The sequence below is a fragment of the Piliocolobus tephrosceles genome, chromosome 6 (genome assembly GCF_002776525.5).
Source record: "Piliocolobus tephrosceles isolate RC106 chromosome 6, ASM277652v3, whole genome shotgun sequence".
Lineage (NCBI taxonomy): Eukaryota > Metazoa > Chordata > Mammalia > Primates > Cercopithecidae > Piliocolobus > Piliocolobus tephrosceles.
Window position 1 is genome coordinate 153,475,048 of NC_045439.1, and position 14,825 is coordinate 153,489,872.

The 14,825-nt window shown below is 44.7% G+C and overlaps 1 protein-coding gene across 1 annotated transcript; it reads left to right on the forward strand.

Moving 5' to 3' along the window:
- The first annotated feature begins 3,482 nt into the window (after positions 1-3,482).
- On the forward strand, positions 3,483-7,417 carry GJD2 (gap junction protein delta 2). The gene is made up of 2 exons (XM_023230214.2): positions 3,483-4,057; positions 5,083-7,417. Exons 1-2 carry the CDS (start codon positions 3,987-3,989, stop codon positions 5,975-5,977), a joined length of 966 nt encoding a protein of 321 aa, XP_023085982.1. The 5' UTR covers positions 3,483-3,986; the 3' UTR covers positions 5,978-7,417.
- Positions 7,418-14,825: the final 7,408 nt, after the last annotated feature.

Here is a 14,825-nt window from a genome sequence, read left to right on the forward strand (position 1 = left end):
TGGTTAGTAAGAAGGCTTTGTACTGAGGGGTCCAGGCTATCTTAAGTGTGTAGGAACTTTCACTTTGCAAAGGGAGCCCCTTTCTTCTCTATGACTTGAATATTACTTGTGATTGTGGAGGAGACCAGGACACACTTCTCCTCAGGAAAAGTGAAGCTCTGCCAGGCTGAGGGGAATAGAGAGCCAGAATAGCTGACCTTCTCTTTCAACAAATGCTTGAGTTTAAAGACACTATGAAAAGAACCATGATATAGGAGCATGCTCTCTGATCTCTAGGAATGTACGGTCCAGTAGAGTAGAGGTCGGTAGATTAATGTTCATTCTTACAACATATACAAAGCTCCTATGAGGTTTCATTTACCAAACATATGAAGCTGCAAAGCTAAAAGCTTCACCTGGGAGTCTGTGGTTGAGAATGAAATTTTGAGCACATGTAAGGATGAGAGCAAATCCAGACACCCCATATAGCAAATGGAATCATTGTTAGTAACTCTACATTCTCTCCTGTATTATAACATTCAACCACGCCCTTTGCTCCATGCCTTTGCAGTTTTTCCCACTAGATATGGAGAATATTTCCCTGCTCTGTTAATGGAAAATACTCTTTGGTAAGACACAGATTTGCAAGGTCAACAACCTAGGTATTTTTTTTCTCTGAATGTTTGGAGGTGAGCATGTTCCCACTTTAATTCCCCTTTTCTTCTTCAAACATCACATTTTTTTCATACTTTTAAATAATTTTGATCTTCTCTAGGATTCTGAATACCACATTCTTCATAGCTTTTCCTTTGCTACCCATATGATTTTAGGGAAGCGATCTAAGCTTTGGGTCAGTTTTAACATCTATGAAACAAGTGGATGATAGATTCCCCTCGTCCCTAGGATTCATTCCTGCCCTAATAGTCATGGAACTAAAAGTTCTCAGGTTTTTAATGTTTTTGGAGCCACGGATGAGAACCTGTTAATGATACAGCTACCTCAATCTTGTTTCCACAGATTTCAATTTAGCAGAGTTGGTATGGGATTGCAGCATCTGTATTTTTAGTGAAGATCCCCAGACAGTCTGTTTTGCAGCCAAGTTTATTCTATGAGCATTCTATGAATTTCAGTGTTTTTCATCCAAAACTATTACTTTAATAAACAGAATGGCTTTTAAATAAGAGGTAATGGAAAGAACTTTCCAGTTCCCTTAAATGGGCATCTTCAATCAGAGGGAAATCGAGATAATCAGAATCTATCAAGATGAGATAATGCCCTGAGGAAACAGAGATGCCCGGATCCACAGAGAACCATGTCACATTTAATGCACATTTAATGCACATTTGTTTTATCAGAACAAAGTATTAATTGAAAATGGAGTTGACTGGACTTGAAGGAGGAAGTACAGCGTAGTAAGTGTGAAATTTATGAGTGGTTATTGAAAATAAAAATGGTTATTTCCGAAGTGTGGTGGTGATCCTAAGATTTTTATTTAAAAGTAGCCTACACAGTCCAATAGATGAGTTTTAAAATACAGGTTCTATATGTATGCGTCTTTGTGCATTTATACACCTATGTTGTTTACACATGTTTATATGTGGAATCCATATGGCATATTAAAGTATATTTCAAAATAATACACAAATGATCAACAATTCAGTCATAGCGTGGTGCTTGAAAATTGCATTTTCTGCAGTCTATGTTCTTAGGATCATAATCTTTAACGGTTTGGGAAAGCCAACACGTAAAATGACAATATTCAGTTGTGCAGCCTATTTTAGGACATTTAAAGATGTTAAACAGATTTCCCTTTGGACTTACTCATTCACTCCTTGTCTAAGATCATTTACTATAAAAGAGTCTGCCAGACAAGGAGGGAATACAGGAACCTAGGGCCAAGGGGAGTAGAAGGGAAACCTGGGAAAACACACCAAGTTTAGGCTAGGGGATCACATTCCATCTGGAAGCTAACTGGACAATAGGATATCCATTCGTCCTCACCCTTGAACCTCCTCCGTGTTCAGAAGGAAACTAAGAAATGCCTGCCCTAGTCCTAATGTTCCATTTATACTTCATCCCTCTCTCCATTGTTAGTGGACACGTTTACTCCTTTGTAGTGAAAGGCTGCTTTCTTGGGGTAAAGGTGTCAACCCCAGCAGAGGATTTCAGTGATCTTTCTGGCAGCGAAGCTTACGCCATGTGTTTAAACATCATTTTATGAAGAAGTACACCGTGAGTGGACTCAGGGAGATGCCCTGCACCTTTCTTCCCAGTCCCTGGGCCACCAGCTACCCAACCACCTCGGTTGTTCCAGACGTGAAGGCTCACCATGGTGTGGCTTATATAATAGACATATGTGCTATGATCCCTGTGGATAATTAAGGCTAGGTCCCTTTATATGTCTAGGACAAGTTAGCAACCCTTTCACGGTTTTGTTTTCAAAAGGATGACAACTACTTTCCCATTGTACTTTTGTACATTTACATCAAACACTCCCAACTACAGTGTCTCCTAATACGGACCCCGGGGCTAATTAGCAGCTTAGTGTGATTGTTTCCATTTTTCAGCGACCAATTAAGTAGTTGCTCTAGACCGAACTGACAACACAATGTGAATTTTAAAAACCGGGATCTGCTGGTTGAGGGGAGAAAGCCAAACCCAGTAAGGAAAGTGGGGGCAGGGCGAGGCTGTGAGTGGCTCTGTTTCTGCTAGCAGAATACTGGGTCTTAAATTCAGATTAAATCACAGTTCACCTGACGAGTATCCCCCCGCCCTTCCCACTAGTAAAATAATAACAATAATTTAAAAAGAGCAGATCATCTGGGTTAGTGCAAGGGGAAGCGAGACTTTTAACCATAGCCACCCCACTCGCTCATTGCGAGGCACCTGTTAGATGCGCTCTTGTACCCTGATCCCCATACCGAGAGACAAGCTCCACACCTGCATTTACCCTTCAGCCTAAATGGATTCCCATCAAGCGTTTCCCACTTCAGTGTCGGATCCACAGAGGCACCGAACCGCAGCCACTCTCCAGAAGCACTCTCAGCCCCTCCGTCCCGGAAGGGAGATTTAAAAGTGGTCGCCCCCACTCGCCCTCCCTCAGCCAGCATCTCCATCTAGGGAAGGAATTTCAGTTGTCTCCCGAGGGCCAAAAGCGAAAAGGTGAGGGATGCACCGAGAGAAGAGCAGATACCCACTCACTCCCCTCCCCACTCACCCAGGCGTCCGCTCCCGGCTCCTCCTCCACCTGCTTGGGTCTGGAGGTCAGGTGAGGTTACCTGGGCTCCCCGAGAAGCCCCGAGGGGCGCTGCAGTCCTTCTTTTTCGAAATCGCCCCGCTCCCCGCCGGGCCCCCAGGACTCTTGCCCCTCTCCCCCCCGCGCGCGTCCCCGGCCCCTCGGGCTCCGACGCGCAGCGACAGCCGCACGGCGCGCTCTGCTCCCCTCCGCCGACCTGGCGTGACGCAGGCGGAGACTACTTAAGGGCGGATTAGAGGCGGCGGCCGCGGATCCCCGAGCCCAGCATTCGGCTCCGCGCGCTCCGCCCGGGCCTCGCAGGCTGCCGTGCAGGAGCGCCAGGTGCCCGCCGAAGTAGCAGGAACAGAGCCGGTGCCCGGACCCTCCCCCGGCCCCCAACCTGCAGCGGAGAGCTGCGCCGAGACCTCTCCTGGGCTGGCGAACGCTCAAAGACCTGCAGGCTGCCACCCCGCCCCTCGTCCCGGCGTCCGCGGGATCCAGACCCCAACCCCGGACGGCGCCCGAGGTTCGTGCCCTCTCTCTGGACCGCGCCAACTGCCCCATCGGTCCGGACGCGCTTGGATTTCTTTCCCCATTTCTTCTAAGTACAATAAAAGGAAAGGGGGATTCGAGGATTTTTTTTTTTTTTAATTGCTTCTTTAATTGGGAGGCAATTCACTCCCATTCTGGAGGTGCGGCCCGGGGAGGGGCCAGGAGCGGGAACGTGCCCGGTGCTGCCCAGTCTTTGTCTGCTGCCTCCGGATGCACAGCGATGGGGGAATGGACCATCTTGGAGAGGCTGCTAGAAGCCGCGGTGCAGCAGCACTCCACTATGATCGGGAGGTAAGGGCTACAAGCCGGCAGTCAGCGGGCCCCGTCGGGCGGCCCTGGGAGTCCCTTCTCACACCCGGACTGAATCCCCCGCTCCAACCCCCAGCCCGTCCTCTGCCTCCTCCCCATCGTCCTAAGTCAAGGCTCTGGTGTTCCTGGGATTACCCGACGCCCCGCGATGCCCCCCTCCTCTAGCTACTCCTGACCAACTGCCCATCCCTTCCCCATCAAGCACCACTGGGGCTTCACTCTTCCCACATCAGAAAAGAAGCCGCTGGCTCAGTCTTGGTCCCTCCACGCTCCAGAGTCAGAGCCAATCTCCATCCGGTTCCCTAAATAGAATCTACAAAGAAGGCAGGATTGCATTTGGACAGAGAAGGGCAAATGGGGAGATGGATTTGCTCTTCAGAGCAGATGCCTCTTTTCTCAACCAATAATCACTAAACTAAACTTATTTGGCCGTGTAAACTTACAGAGCCTACACACCCAATTGCCGTTTTTGTGTCTGTATATCTATGTCTCTCTACATATATATATGAGTTCAATATATATAAATATGTATTCATAGCCATCTGCTTATATAAAGCATTAAATTTAATATTCATGTAGAGAATAAACTAAATATACCCATGGAGTAGTTATATACACACACCCTGTGTGTAGACCTTGAAGCATGCACCGTCTGTAAAGGTATTCTGTGTGCATTTGCCATATCCAGAGTGAAGGTGTGTTTTGTGTTTCTATACATTCTATATAGAGAGATGAAATCTATCCGTTGCAAGTAGACTATGTCCAGTGTATGGAGATGTTGTGTGTACCTGGGATCTCTAGAATGTGAAATGTTCCCAGCTTACCAGCACTCAGCAGAAAAGGAGGAGACAAAAAGCTTTCCCAGATTCCCAGTTCAGTACCAACCCGGGATGGACAGCTCCCCAGTCAAACGACTGGTAAACATCAGCAAAGGGAAGGGAGGAGCAGGGGTTTCCTGTCCGTGACGCAGCCCGTGCGAACCTCTCCCTCCCTCTTCCTCTGCTCAGGATCCTGTTGACTGTGGTGGTGATCTTCCGGATCCTCATTGTGGCCATTGTGGGGGAGACGGTGTACGATGATGAGCAGACCATGTTTGTGTGCAACACCCTGCAGCCCGGCTGTAACCAGGCCTGCTATGACCGCGCCTTCCCCATCTCCCACATACGTTACTGGGTCTTCCAGATCATAATGGTGTGTACCCCCAGTCTTTGCTTCATCACCTACTCTGTGCATCAGTCCGCCAAGCAGCGAGAACGCCGCTACTCTACTGTCTTCCTAGCCCTGGACAGAGACCCCCCTGAGTCCATAGGAGGTCCTGGAGGAACTGGGGGTGGGGGCAGTGGTGGGGGCAAACGAGAAGATAAGAAGTTGCAAAATGCTATTGTCAATGGGGTGCTGCAGAACACAGAGAACACCAGTAAGGAGACAGAGCCAGATTGTTTAGAGGTTAAGGAGCTGACTCCACACCCATCAGGGCTACGCACTGCATCAAAATCCAAGCTCAGAAGGCAGGAAGGCATCTCCCGCTTCTACATTATCCAAGTGGTGTTCCGAAATGCCCTGGAAATTGGGTTCCTGGTAGGCCAATATTTTCTCTATGGATTTAGTGTCCCAGGGCTGTATGAGTGTAACCGCTACCCCTGCATCAAGGAGGTAGAATGTTATGTGTCCCGGCCAACTGAGAAGACTGTCTTCCTAGTGTTCATGTTTGCTGTAAGTGGCATCTGTGTTGTGCTCAACCTGGCTGAACTCAACCACCTGGGATGGCGCAAGATCAAGCTGGCTGTGCGAGGGGCTCAGGCCAAGAGAAAGTCAATCTATGAGATTCGTAACAAGGACCTGCCCAGGGTCAGTGTTCCCAATTTTGGCAGGACTCAGTCCAGTGACTCTGCCTATGTGTGAGAGGGAAGGTTTCACGAAGGTCTGGGGGATGGCAAGGAGCCCCAAGGCAGATGACTGCTCAGAGGTGGCTGTATCCACCCTCATTTATGTGACTCTCACCATTAAGATGTAGGATAAGACTGGATAAAAGAAGATTTTGCATCAAATGGGAGAGGAAGAAAAGTGGAACCATTTGCACATATCACCTAATTGGTTCCACAGAGACAACTGGGTCGAGTGATGAAATGGATGAATTAGACTTCTTTGGGCCCTTTCTGTTTATGGCCCAGCCTAATCCTGATAACACTGAACTTGCACAGCTACCAAGTAGGACTTAGCCCTGCTGAGCTCTTTATTCTGGTGAATGATGTGAGTTGAGTACTTCATTGATATAAAATTTGTGACCTATCTCAACACGTCCCTTTATCCTGAGCCATGGGACAAACATCCTTGAGGCACCCTTCATGTATCTCCCCCACCAGCATGCCCCTTTCCCTCCATCCAGAATAGCATGCCAGCTGTTTTTTTTCAGAATCTGGCCTTACATTAGACCTAATATTGTTTATTTGCAAACTTAGAGGGAATTACATGGGGTGCTTACTGGAGAATGGCCATGGCAGAGGTTTTCATTAGAGCCCCATCTCACTGGCCCTTAGTCATGATGAAAACCTTAGGAATGTCTCAATCTTTCCAATTTTCTAACTCAAACTGCACTGGTGCTGTTTATTAGGGATGGGGGATGGGGGATGGGGGATGGGTGGGAGGGAGGGAACTGCAGTATGCAACTACAACACTTTTGTGAGATTGTTGTTGCACTGTTAGGCACACAGTTACGAGCTTCAGGTTATTTCTTTCAGCTTGTGGGCTTTGGTTAAGATTAAAAAGATTTTTTTTTGGCTAATATCAAGGATGTCTACCTAAGCCACAGCATTTGTAACTGGTGTATCTCACTCATTTTCTTACATAGTTTTGTTGTGCAACACAGCTGCACTGTCATTTTGCCATGATTTAAATTTACCTGTGTGCTTACACCAGAGACCTTAATCATCCCAAGTCAATCCTGATTTATTATTTTTTCAGTTATTTTTTGAAACACACACACACATACACACACACACATACAAAATTACTGGCTTAAAAGACCTGGAACTAAACACTATTGGCTAACATGTATTTATGGTGACTTATTTGAGACATATACCAAAGTTTCAAAAACCTATTGCTTTGGACTGTGAATATGTTTCCTTCTTTTTGCTCTTATTTAAGTGCCATACTGTACCTTTCATATCCACTGTATATTTAGTTAAAATATTGGCCAAGAGAAATATCTGGGCAACGTGCTTTTATGAAGCCCTTTGTTCCCTTTGAATTATCATTATCATTTTTGATTTAGATGTGGACATGGTGTAACACACAACTAAGGATTTGTTTAAAATAAAATTCTTGCCTTTTTTTGTAAAATAGGAAGAGTCTGCACTTTTTGATTGGGAGTATATTTATTTAAATGCATGATCAAAAATGTTATAACAGCAAAACATTGGGGGTAGGAAGTGATGGTTGAATATTTGAGGAATGACCAATAAAATTCAATCAGCCACTAACAGATGAAGAGAGACTTTTCATGAATAGTTTCTTCCAAATCAATGTTTTATGAATGTTCGTAAGGGAGTGGTGAGATATTCAAATAGTATTATTAATAACTCCTTTCCATTTCAGCTCAGAACTTTCCCTGCTTGTCTATTTCTTATAACACAAATATCAATACTACATCATATTAGCCCATTCCAAGAGTGGAATTTGTTTTTCTTTCCACCACATATTTTTTTCCTGCCATGGAATAATCGTTACACTTAGCAGGCATGCTGTTCTCTCCCTGATCTCTTCAGGGTCTGAGTCTGATGCTTAACACAATGCTAACCCGGTAGTCAAGCAGATCTCTCTAGACCAGTGCTGCCAGTACAACTTTCTGTAATGATGGGGATTCCTTTTCATGAGGCCCAATGTGGCAACAACTAGACACATGTGACTACTGAGCTCTTAAAACATGGCTAGTGCAAATCAAGAACAGAATTTCTAATTTTGTTTGATTAACTTAAATAGCCATGTATGGTTAGTTGCTACTCTATTACACAGCACATTTCTCAGTGGGTTCTTCAAAGGAGATTGATCCTTTATTTACATGTCATAAGACATAACTTTTTAGCCACAACACTTTACTCTCATTTTTGGTATTTTCTGCCTACATGTGGTCCCATTATTTCAGCAGGCTAGTGTTCTTTCTCAATTCTTCACTTGATCTTAGTCAAAAGGCCGAGAAGCGATCTTTCTCAATTCTTTAGTGCTACTCAGCTTCTAATTCCAATGAGCACTTGGCTTGAACATTGTGAAGCAACGTGGGGTTTTCCTGGATGATTGCTTTCCAAACACGATTGTTGCATCTCAACTATGGCAGCACAGATGCCAACTTTAGAATGAAAATATGTTCATTTCAATCTATAGGTTTCTATCTGCAGTATAAATAAGCAGTTGAAGATGATTATCCTTGAGTAAAGAAACAGATCCTCCTCCGTTTTGTGTTTGGTAAGCTAAAAATGTTTTAAGATGTCTCCCAGAGATGGAGGAAGAGTGTTGCTCGAGAGCTCTTAGCATATGCTTGGGTGTGAAAGAAATAGGAATCTGTGTGGAAAACAAGGTCTGTTGTATTTATCCCTTGATGTAGGATTAGAAGAACCGTAGTGTTTCCTGGTAGAAATGCATCCCAGATCAGTGGGGTTGATCTATTTCAGTTCTGTGATGTTTCCCAACACCTACAAATGGCAAAATTATTAATTCCCTTGTCAACAATGGAGAAGAAAACACTTTCTTTCAGAGGATAGAGTCTTCCCTCAGAATGACCATTGGTGTCGGTGTTTTGCTTTCTATGTAATAAAGAAAATACACTGACGATTTTACGGTTCACATAGCTATGTGATAGGTGTAACCGTAATTTGTGTTTTGTGAGAGAACATCACTGATACAGCCTCTTAAATTTAAGAGACCTTTGGTGAACTGAAGGCCCTCTTGGCCTGTGCACAGCTGTATGTGAGCGCATATGTGTGCACGTGTGCGTGCGTGTGCATGTACACTGGTCAAGTAGTGGGTGGCAGTGCATCAAATTGGTTTAAAAGTTTGGAGAATAGCCTGGAGAAACTGAAGTTGCTTAACCTGAGGAAAGAAAAGCTGAAAGGGCGGAATTTGTAATTTGTAAGTGCTTAAATATTTAAAGGGTAAAAAATATGAGGGATAGTTGTACTATCTGTGATCTCTGCGGACAGAGAAAAATGGCTGGACTTAAAATCTAGGTGGGAGTGGTTTTAAAAATCTAGGTGGGAGTGGTTTTAAAAGCACTAGAAAGAACATTGTTACCTTTTCACCTTTCTCTCTCTCTTTTTTTTAACTGTTTTTCTCTGCAGGGAATGCCTGTCCGTCTACCTCCTTTCACTGGACGTGTTCCTCTGCACTCATTAAAAATCAGTTTGGCTGTCGCCTCACCAAGGAACCTATTCTAACCCTCCTCCAGTCTGGCTTAGTGCTCTTGCTCTGAGTCCTCACAAAAGTCACTTTGCTAGTAACTTGCTGTGTGGAGATGAGACAATTCTAGATCAGGGCATGGTTCCTTGAGGACAGAAACTATGCTTTACCCATTGTAACCATATACAACATTTATTGTCACCGTCTCAGTGTTTCATCTGAGAATGGTCTTATAGACTCAGAATGTATGAAAGTTTATGCATCTGTAGCCGTGGTGTCACCTTGTGTGTGCAAATTTTCTCTTCTTATGAAGACACCAGTCAGATTGCATTAGAGCTTCGTTTTAACTTAATCACCTCTTTAGAGGCCCTGTCTCCAAATAAAGGCAGGTACTGGGCGTTAGGATTATCAATATATGAATTTTTGGTGTGTGTGTTGGGGGGGTTGGCACCACTCAGCCCATAACACAAATTTTCACGTCTTTAGGTACCCTTATGGTTGGTCTGATTACATGACTTCTTGTTCAAAATTGGCTACCTTTGAGGATGAAAGGGTCAGGGTAGCCAACTGGTTGGAACGCCAGAACAATGGGTAGAAATTTGGTCTGTCCTGGGCAAACCCAATTGTACGGATACCTTACTTAAGATAATAACCAAATATTGAGCTCCTGCTGCAGGGCCTGGAACCCTGGAAACACAGGGATAATAACACTTAAGTCTCAGTTTTTGAGAAGCGCTATGAAAAAGCAACTTCTCAGAAAAAAAGAGCAACATTTATGTCAATGAGCAGTGGAAAAATAGTACAGTAAAAACACTGACGCCCTTGCCCCACTCCAGACCTCCTATCTGAGAATCTCTGATGCCGTAGGCTGGGCATCAGTATTTTTAATTTTCACACTCAAAAGGCTGAGATCAACTGAGTCAGAGCAATAGCACAAGATTAAGGGAATCTCGTATTTGGAGGATAAATTATGACAGAAGGAAAAGGGAAGTGGGAGGCTCTCATAGCAGAGCTGCCCTTGTTTAAATCATTAGTGATGAAAATATTAGCGATGAGAAGCTGTGGATGGAAGACTAACCACAATTTTCAGGGCTTGAGCAGTGAGAGCAGTGGCCATGGATGCAACTTTCATAGTGGCAAGACGGGCTGACCACGGGTAGAACCTGGAGTGGACAGAGGAGGAGGCACCTAAGACAGAGTTTGAAAAGAGCCACTTAGCAAACTGGAGTTGTAGGGCAGTGTCATAAAGGTAAGGGAAGTGGAATCTCCAGGAAGAAGATGTGGTATTAGTATTCAATTTTACCATGTCTTTAACCAGATGAAAGAGCAAAATAGAGGCTAGGTAAAGGACTCAAACACATCCACTAGATTTATGAGTGGTCTGTGAGAAAGTGGAGAGAGGGAGCACGGGCTATCCTTTGCCTTAGATACTTCCAGACCTCCTGCAGGTTGGATGCAAACAATAAGGGCAGGCAAAAGGTAAATTATCAATCCCATTGCAGTCAATGCTCTGACAGCCCACCAGGCACAGCGAGCCAGATGTGGGGAGTCAGCTTCGTGACTACCCAACAGTTTATGTTCATTTAGTGGTTATCCCCCAGATGGAGTGTGTGTTGGCTAAGACAGACCTGGCTGAACTGAACCTAAATGAGTAGCTAAGGCTAAAATGTACACAGTGGCTCTTGTCAGCTTTGGGTATCAATGTGGCTGTAGGTAAGGACACTGAATAAATGCAGAGGCCTCTGAGAGGACAGTGGAGCTGAATGTCAACACATGAGTTACTGATGTGACTCAGATCCACTGTTCACCCCCGCCAGTGTTCTGAGTGTCTGGTAGCTGTGGCCAATGAGGTTGTGAGAAATGGACCAGTTCTTCCTGACTCCAAAGGGGAGGGATGTTTTCTAAAACATGTTTATCTAACTTAATACATAAAGGATCTATCATCTGTAAAGATACTTCCACTTTCCCAACTTTCAACTCCTTTTCTTAAAAGGTCTAAATCTCCAAAAATAACAAGCAATAGAAAGTCCTTCAATCCAGTGGTTTCCTGAGCACCGGCAGTGTGCAAGGCTCTGTATGAGGTATTACAGGAAATATACAGACAGGTATGATGCCCTCCCTACTCTCACCAGGCCTGCAACCAACCTGAGAAGAATAAGACAACCCTAGAAGGCAGAATGGGATCTCTGCCTTAGTCAGTGCTCAAAGGATTCTGAGTTCGAAGAGGGAAAACATCAGATCTGCTGTGTGTACATGTGAGCTGGGGAGGTAGAAGGATAGGAAAGCTTTTTATCAATAAAGCATGGAAAGACTTTTCCATGGAAAAGCATGGAAAGACCAACAAAGTTTTTCTTTACTTTTTGATATATATGTATATATATTTTGTTTGTTTGTTTGCCAAGGGGGTGAAACAATTCTGAGACTCATCACTCAGCCCAGACGCCACTCCATGGATGGCCAGTGCTATCTGCCATTTGTGGGGCTAGTACCTGTGCCATCCCATCACATTGTAGTGGACAGTGGCTGGGTATCCTGGACCTTGCCTTGTGGACAGCCTGGGCTGAGCTGGGAGCGGATGTTGTGGGCCAGTTAGTTCTCTGAGCAGATCAGCAGAAGCTGGGTAGACTCCTGGAAGCTGTGACCTGGTTGTGATTTTCTGAATATGAAAAGTCTGGGTGTTGATCAGGGTCTGCAACAGGAGCCACTTCATCTTGAACCTGACTGAGACATGGAGTCCTAGATTAGATTCAGAACAGATAGATAAGGGTAGAGTAGGTTGGAGAAGCTACCCAAAAAATGTGAGCTGTGCTAAAAGGAGCCGAGCCAATACTCCTGGGCCCATGAGGGAGGCTTGAGAGATGTGAGCTTATTTCATGGAACTGAGAATCTGCAATGTTTGGAAACAATGATGATCCCAGGTTGGTATCAAAAAACTTCACCAAGAAGGTGGTATTGAGGTGGGTCCCCCCAAAGCAGAGAGAAATGGGTAGGAAACAACGTAAACATTCACCTCCGGCTGAGAACTGGGGAATCTTGTTTTGTCTGGAGCTCACAGAGAGAAGTCATGGGAGGTGAGTTTGGATAATGGACTGTGCTGCACATCAGGCAAAGGAAGCTGAGCTGAATTGGGTAGACAATGTGAAGACATGCCTTTCAACAAAGCCTTTTTTGTTTTTTTTTTTGAAAAGTATCTTGCTGTGTTGCCCAGGCTGGAGTGCAGTAGCATGACTGTGGCTCACTGCAACCTCAAACTCCTGGGCTCAAGCGATCTCCCACTTCAGCTTCTAGGGTAGCTGGGACTACCAGCATGCACAACCATGCCTGGCTCCAACAAACCCTCTTAATACCATTTATTTGAGCACTGCCATGCCCCCAGGCTTCAGCCACACTGTCCCTGTCTAACTATGCAGAGGTTCATTGGGCCCATTTCAGGATCAGCTTTGATTTGGAAAAGACATTACAATCTCAAAAGTTAGGGATTGGAGCAAATATGCAGGGTGTTGGTTGGGGATTTGGCAGCATGGCCCCATTAATATTAGTGGGAGTTAGTCTGCTAAATCCCAGACATTGAACAGAATCCTCATATTTATTCACGGTGACCTTTCTGCTGTAAATTGATACAATATTTGAGAATCACTTAGAACCGATTAAGCTTTGTAGCATCTCCCTCTCCTAAAAGGGAAATCTTTCTGAAAACTGCTGCTGTGTGCCCTGAAATGTTTGTGTTTATGGGCAACGCTGGCAGCAGGAACATATGGATGCCTAAATATAGAGTTCTGATACCTCTGAGACAGCTGATCTGGGGAGCTTTATCTTCTGTACCTGTCTCCAGGTGGGGACCAAGCTTTTTACAAATGATCATTGTCTTCAACGAACTTCTTCCTTTTTATACAATGTTATCTTTCCTCCATATGTTTATTTTCGGAAAGATAAGTTAAAAAAGAAATATCTGAAGTCTTTTTATATGAAATCTAGTCTAAAGATTCTATTCATAATCTCAAAAACAGCCGCGTGTGTGCTACATATTTACCATGTTCCAGATCTCATGCTTTACACGAATTACCTCACTCAACCCCCACACATAACCCTGGAAAGAGAGTGTTAATTGCTATTATATGAATTTTTTTTCAGATGAGGAGAACAAAATATCTACATGTGATATCAACTTGACAGGTGTATGTTGTGAACTGGTCCATTTCTCACAACCTCACTGGCCACAGCCACCAGACACTTGACAGATTCCAGCCCATGCAGCGTGATGTTGAAGCCAAGTTTAACACTTCATGATATTGCCTTCAGGAAGCTGCTAGATGAGGTCTCAGGAGACCTGGAATACTGGTCTGCTACCTCTCTTCTCAGGACAGCCTTCATGGGAACTTTTCCCCTCCCGCTTTGCCCCACCAAAGGTTCTCTTCTTGTGTGTCTTTGCAGGGCATGAGACAGTGAGGTTTTCTGCGGCAGTGCCACGTAATTGTCATCTTTGAACCTAGAGTTGCTGGCACATAGCACGGCTTCACTCAAGTTTATTGACTGAATAAGTAACTAAAAATATATACTCATGGAACTTTGACGTGGATAGGAAGGTCATCCCATTCACATCTTCATTTTGTAGCTACAACTTAGATCTGGAAAGTAAGCTGGAATAAGGAATTCCAGGTTAGATGGAAGTTGAGGTAGGGTAGAATTAAGATAAAGCACTTCTCAAATTGTCAGGAAGGTTGACCTGGGCTGGACAGAGGTTATTAGGAGTGGCTGGCAAAATCAGAGGCCCCCAGCTCCTAGTCCAGATCTCTCCAACCCCCAGGGGTCATGAGAATCATGAGTTACACAGTGCGAGAAGGAGCTTTCGCCTTGAGTAGGTATGTGGCTCATCAGCTCTGAGGTCTTATGTTCCTGGGCTTAGTCTAGGTCAGAGGATTAACTCTGGGTATGTGTTTATCTCTGGAAGCACCTTGGGCAGCTCTCCCTCTGTCACCATCCCGAGAAACCAAATTCTTTGCTACTTCTTCCAGAACCCTGGCCAGCATAGTGGTCCTAGATAGAGCTCAGGATCCCCAAGACCTTGAAGAGGACTCGTGAATCCCACCCATTCTGACTACAGCTTCTCTGTGGGCTCTTCTCTCTCTTCCAGGGGCCTGTGGGTGCCCTGTACTGCAAGTTTATTGGTTAATGTTTCCCAGTGCTCTTTAGAAATTTCTCTCTTCCCCTGCTTTTCTTCATCACTATGCTTCACCTAAAAGGTGTTCAGTGAATGTATTTATTCTTTTAGCACATATCTACTGAATATAGTACTTGTACATGTTTAGCTCTGAGCTAGCACTAATGACGCAGACGATATGTAAGAGAAAACCAAAGGAAA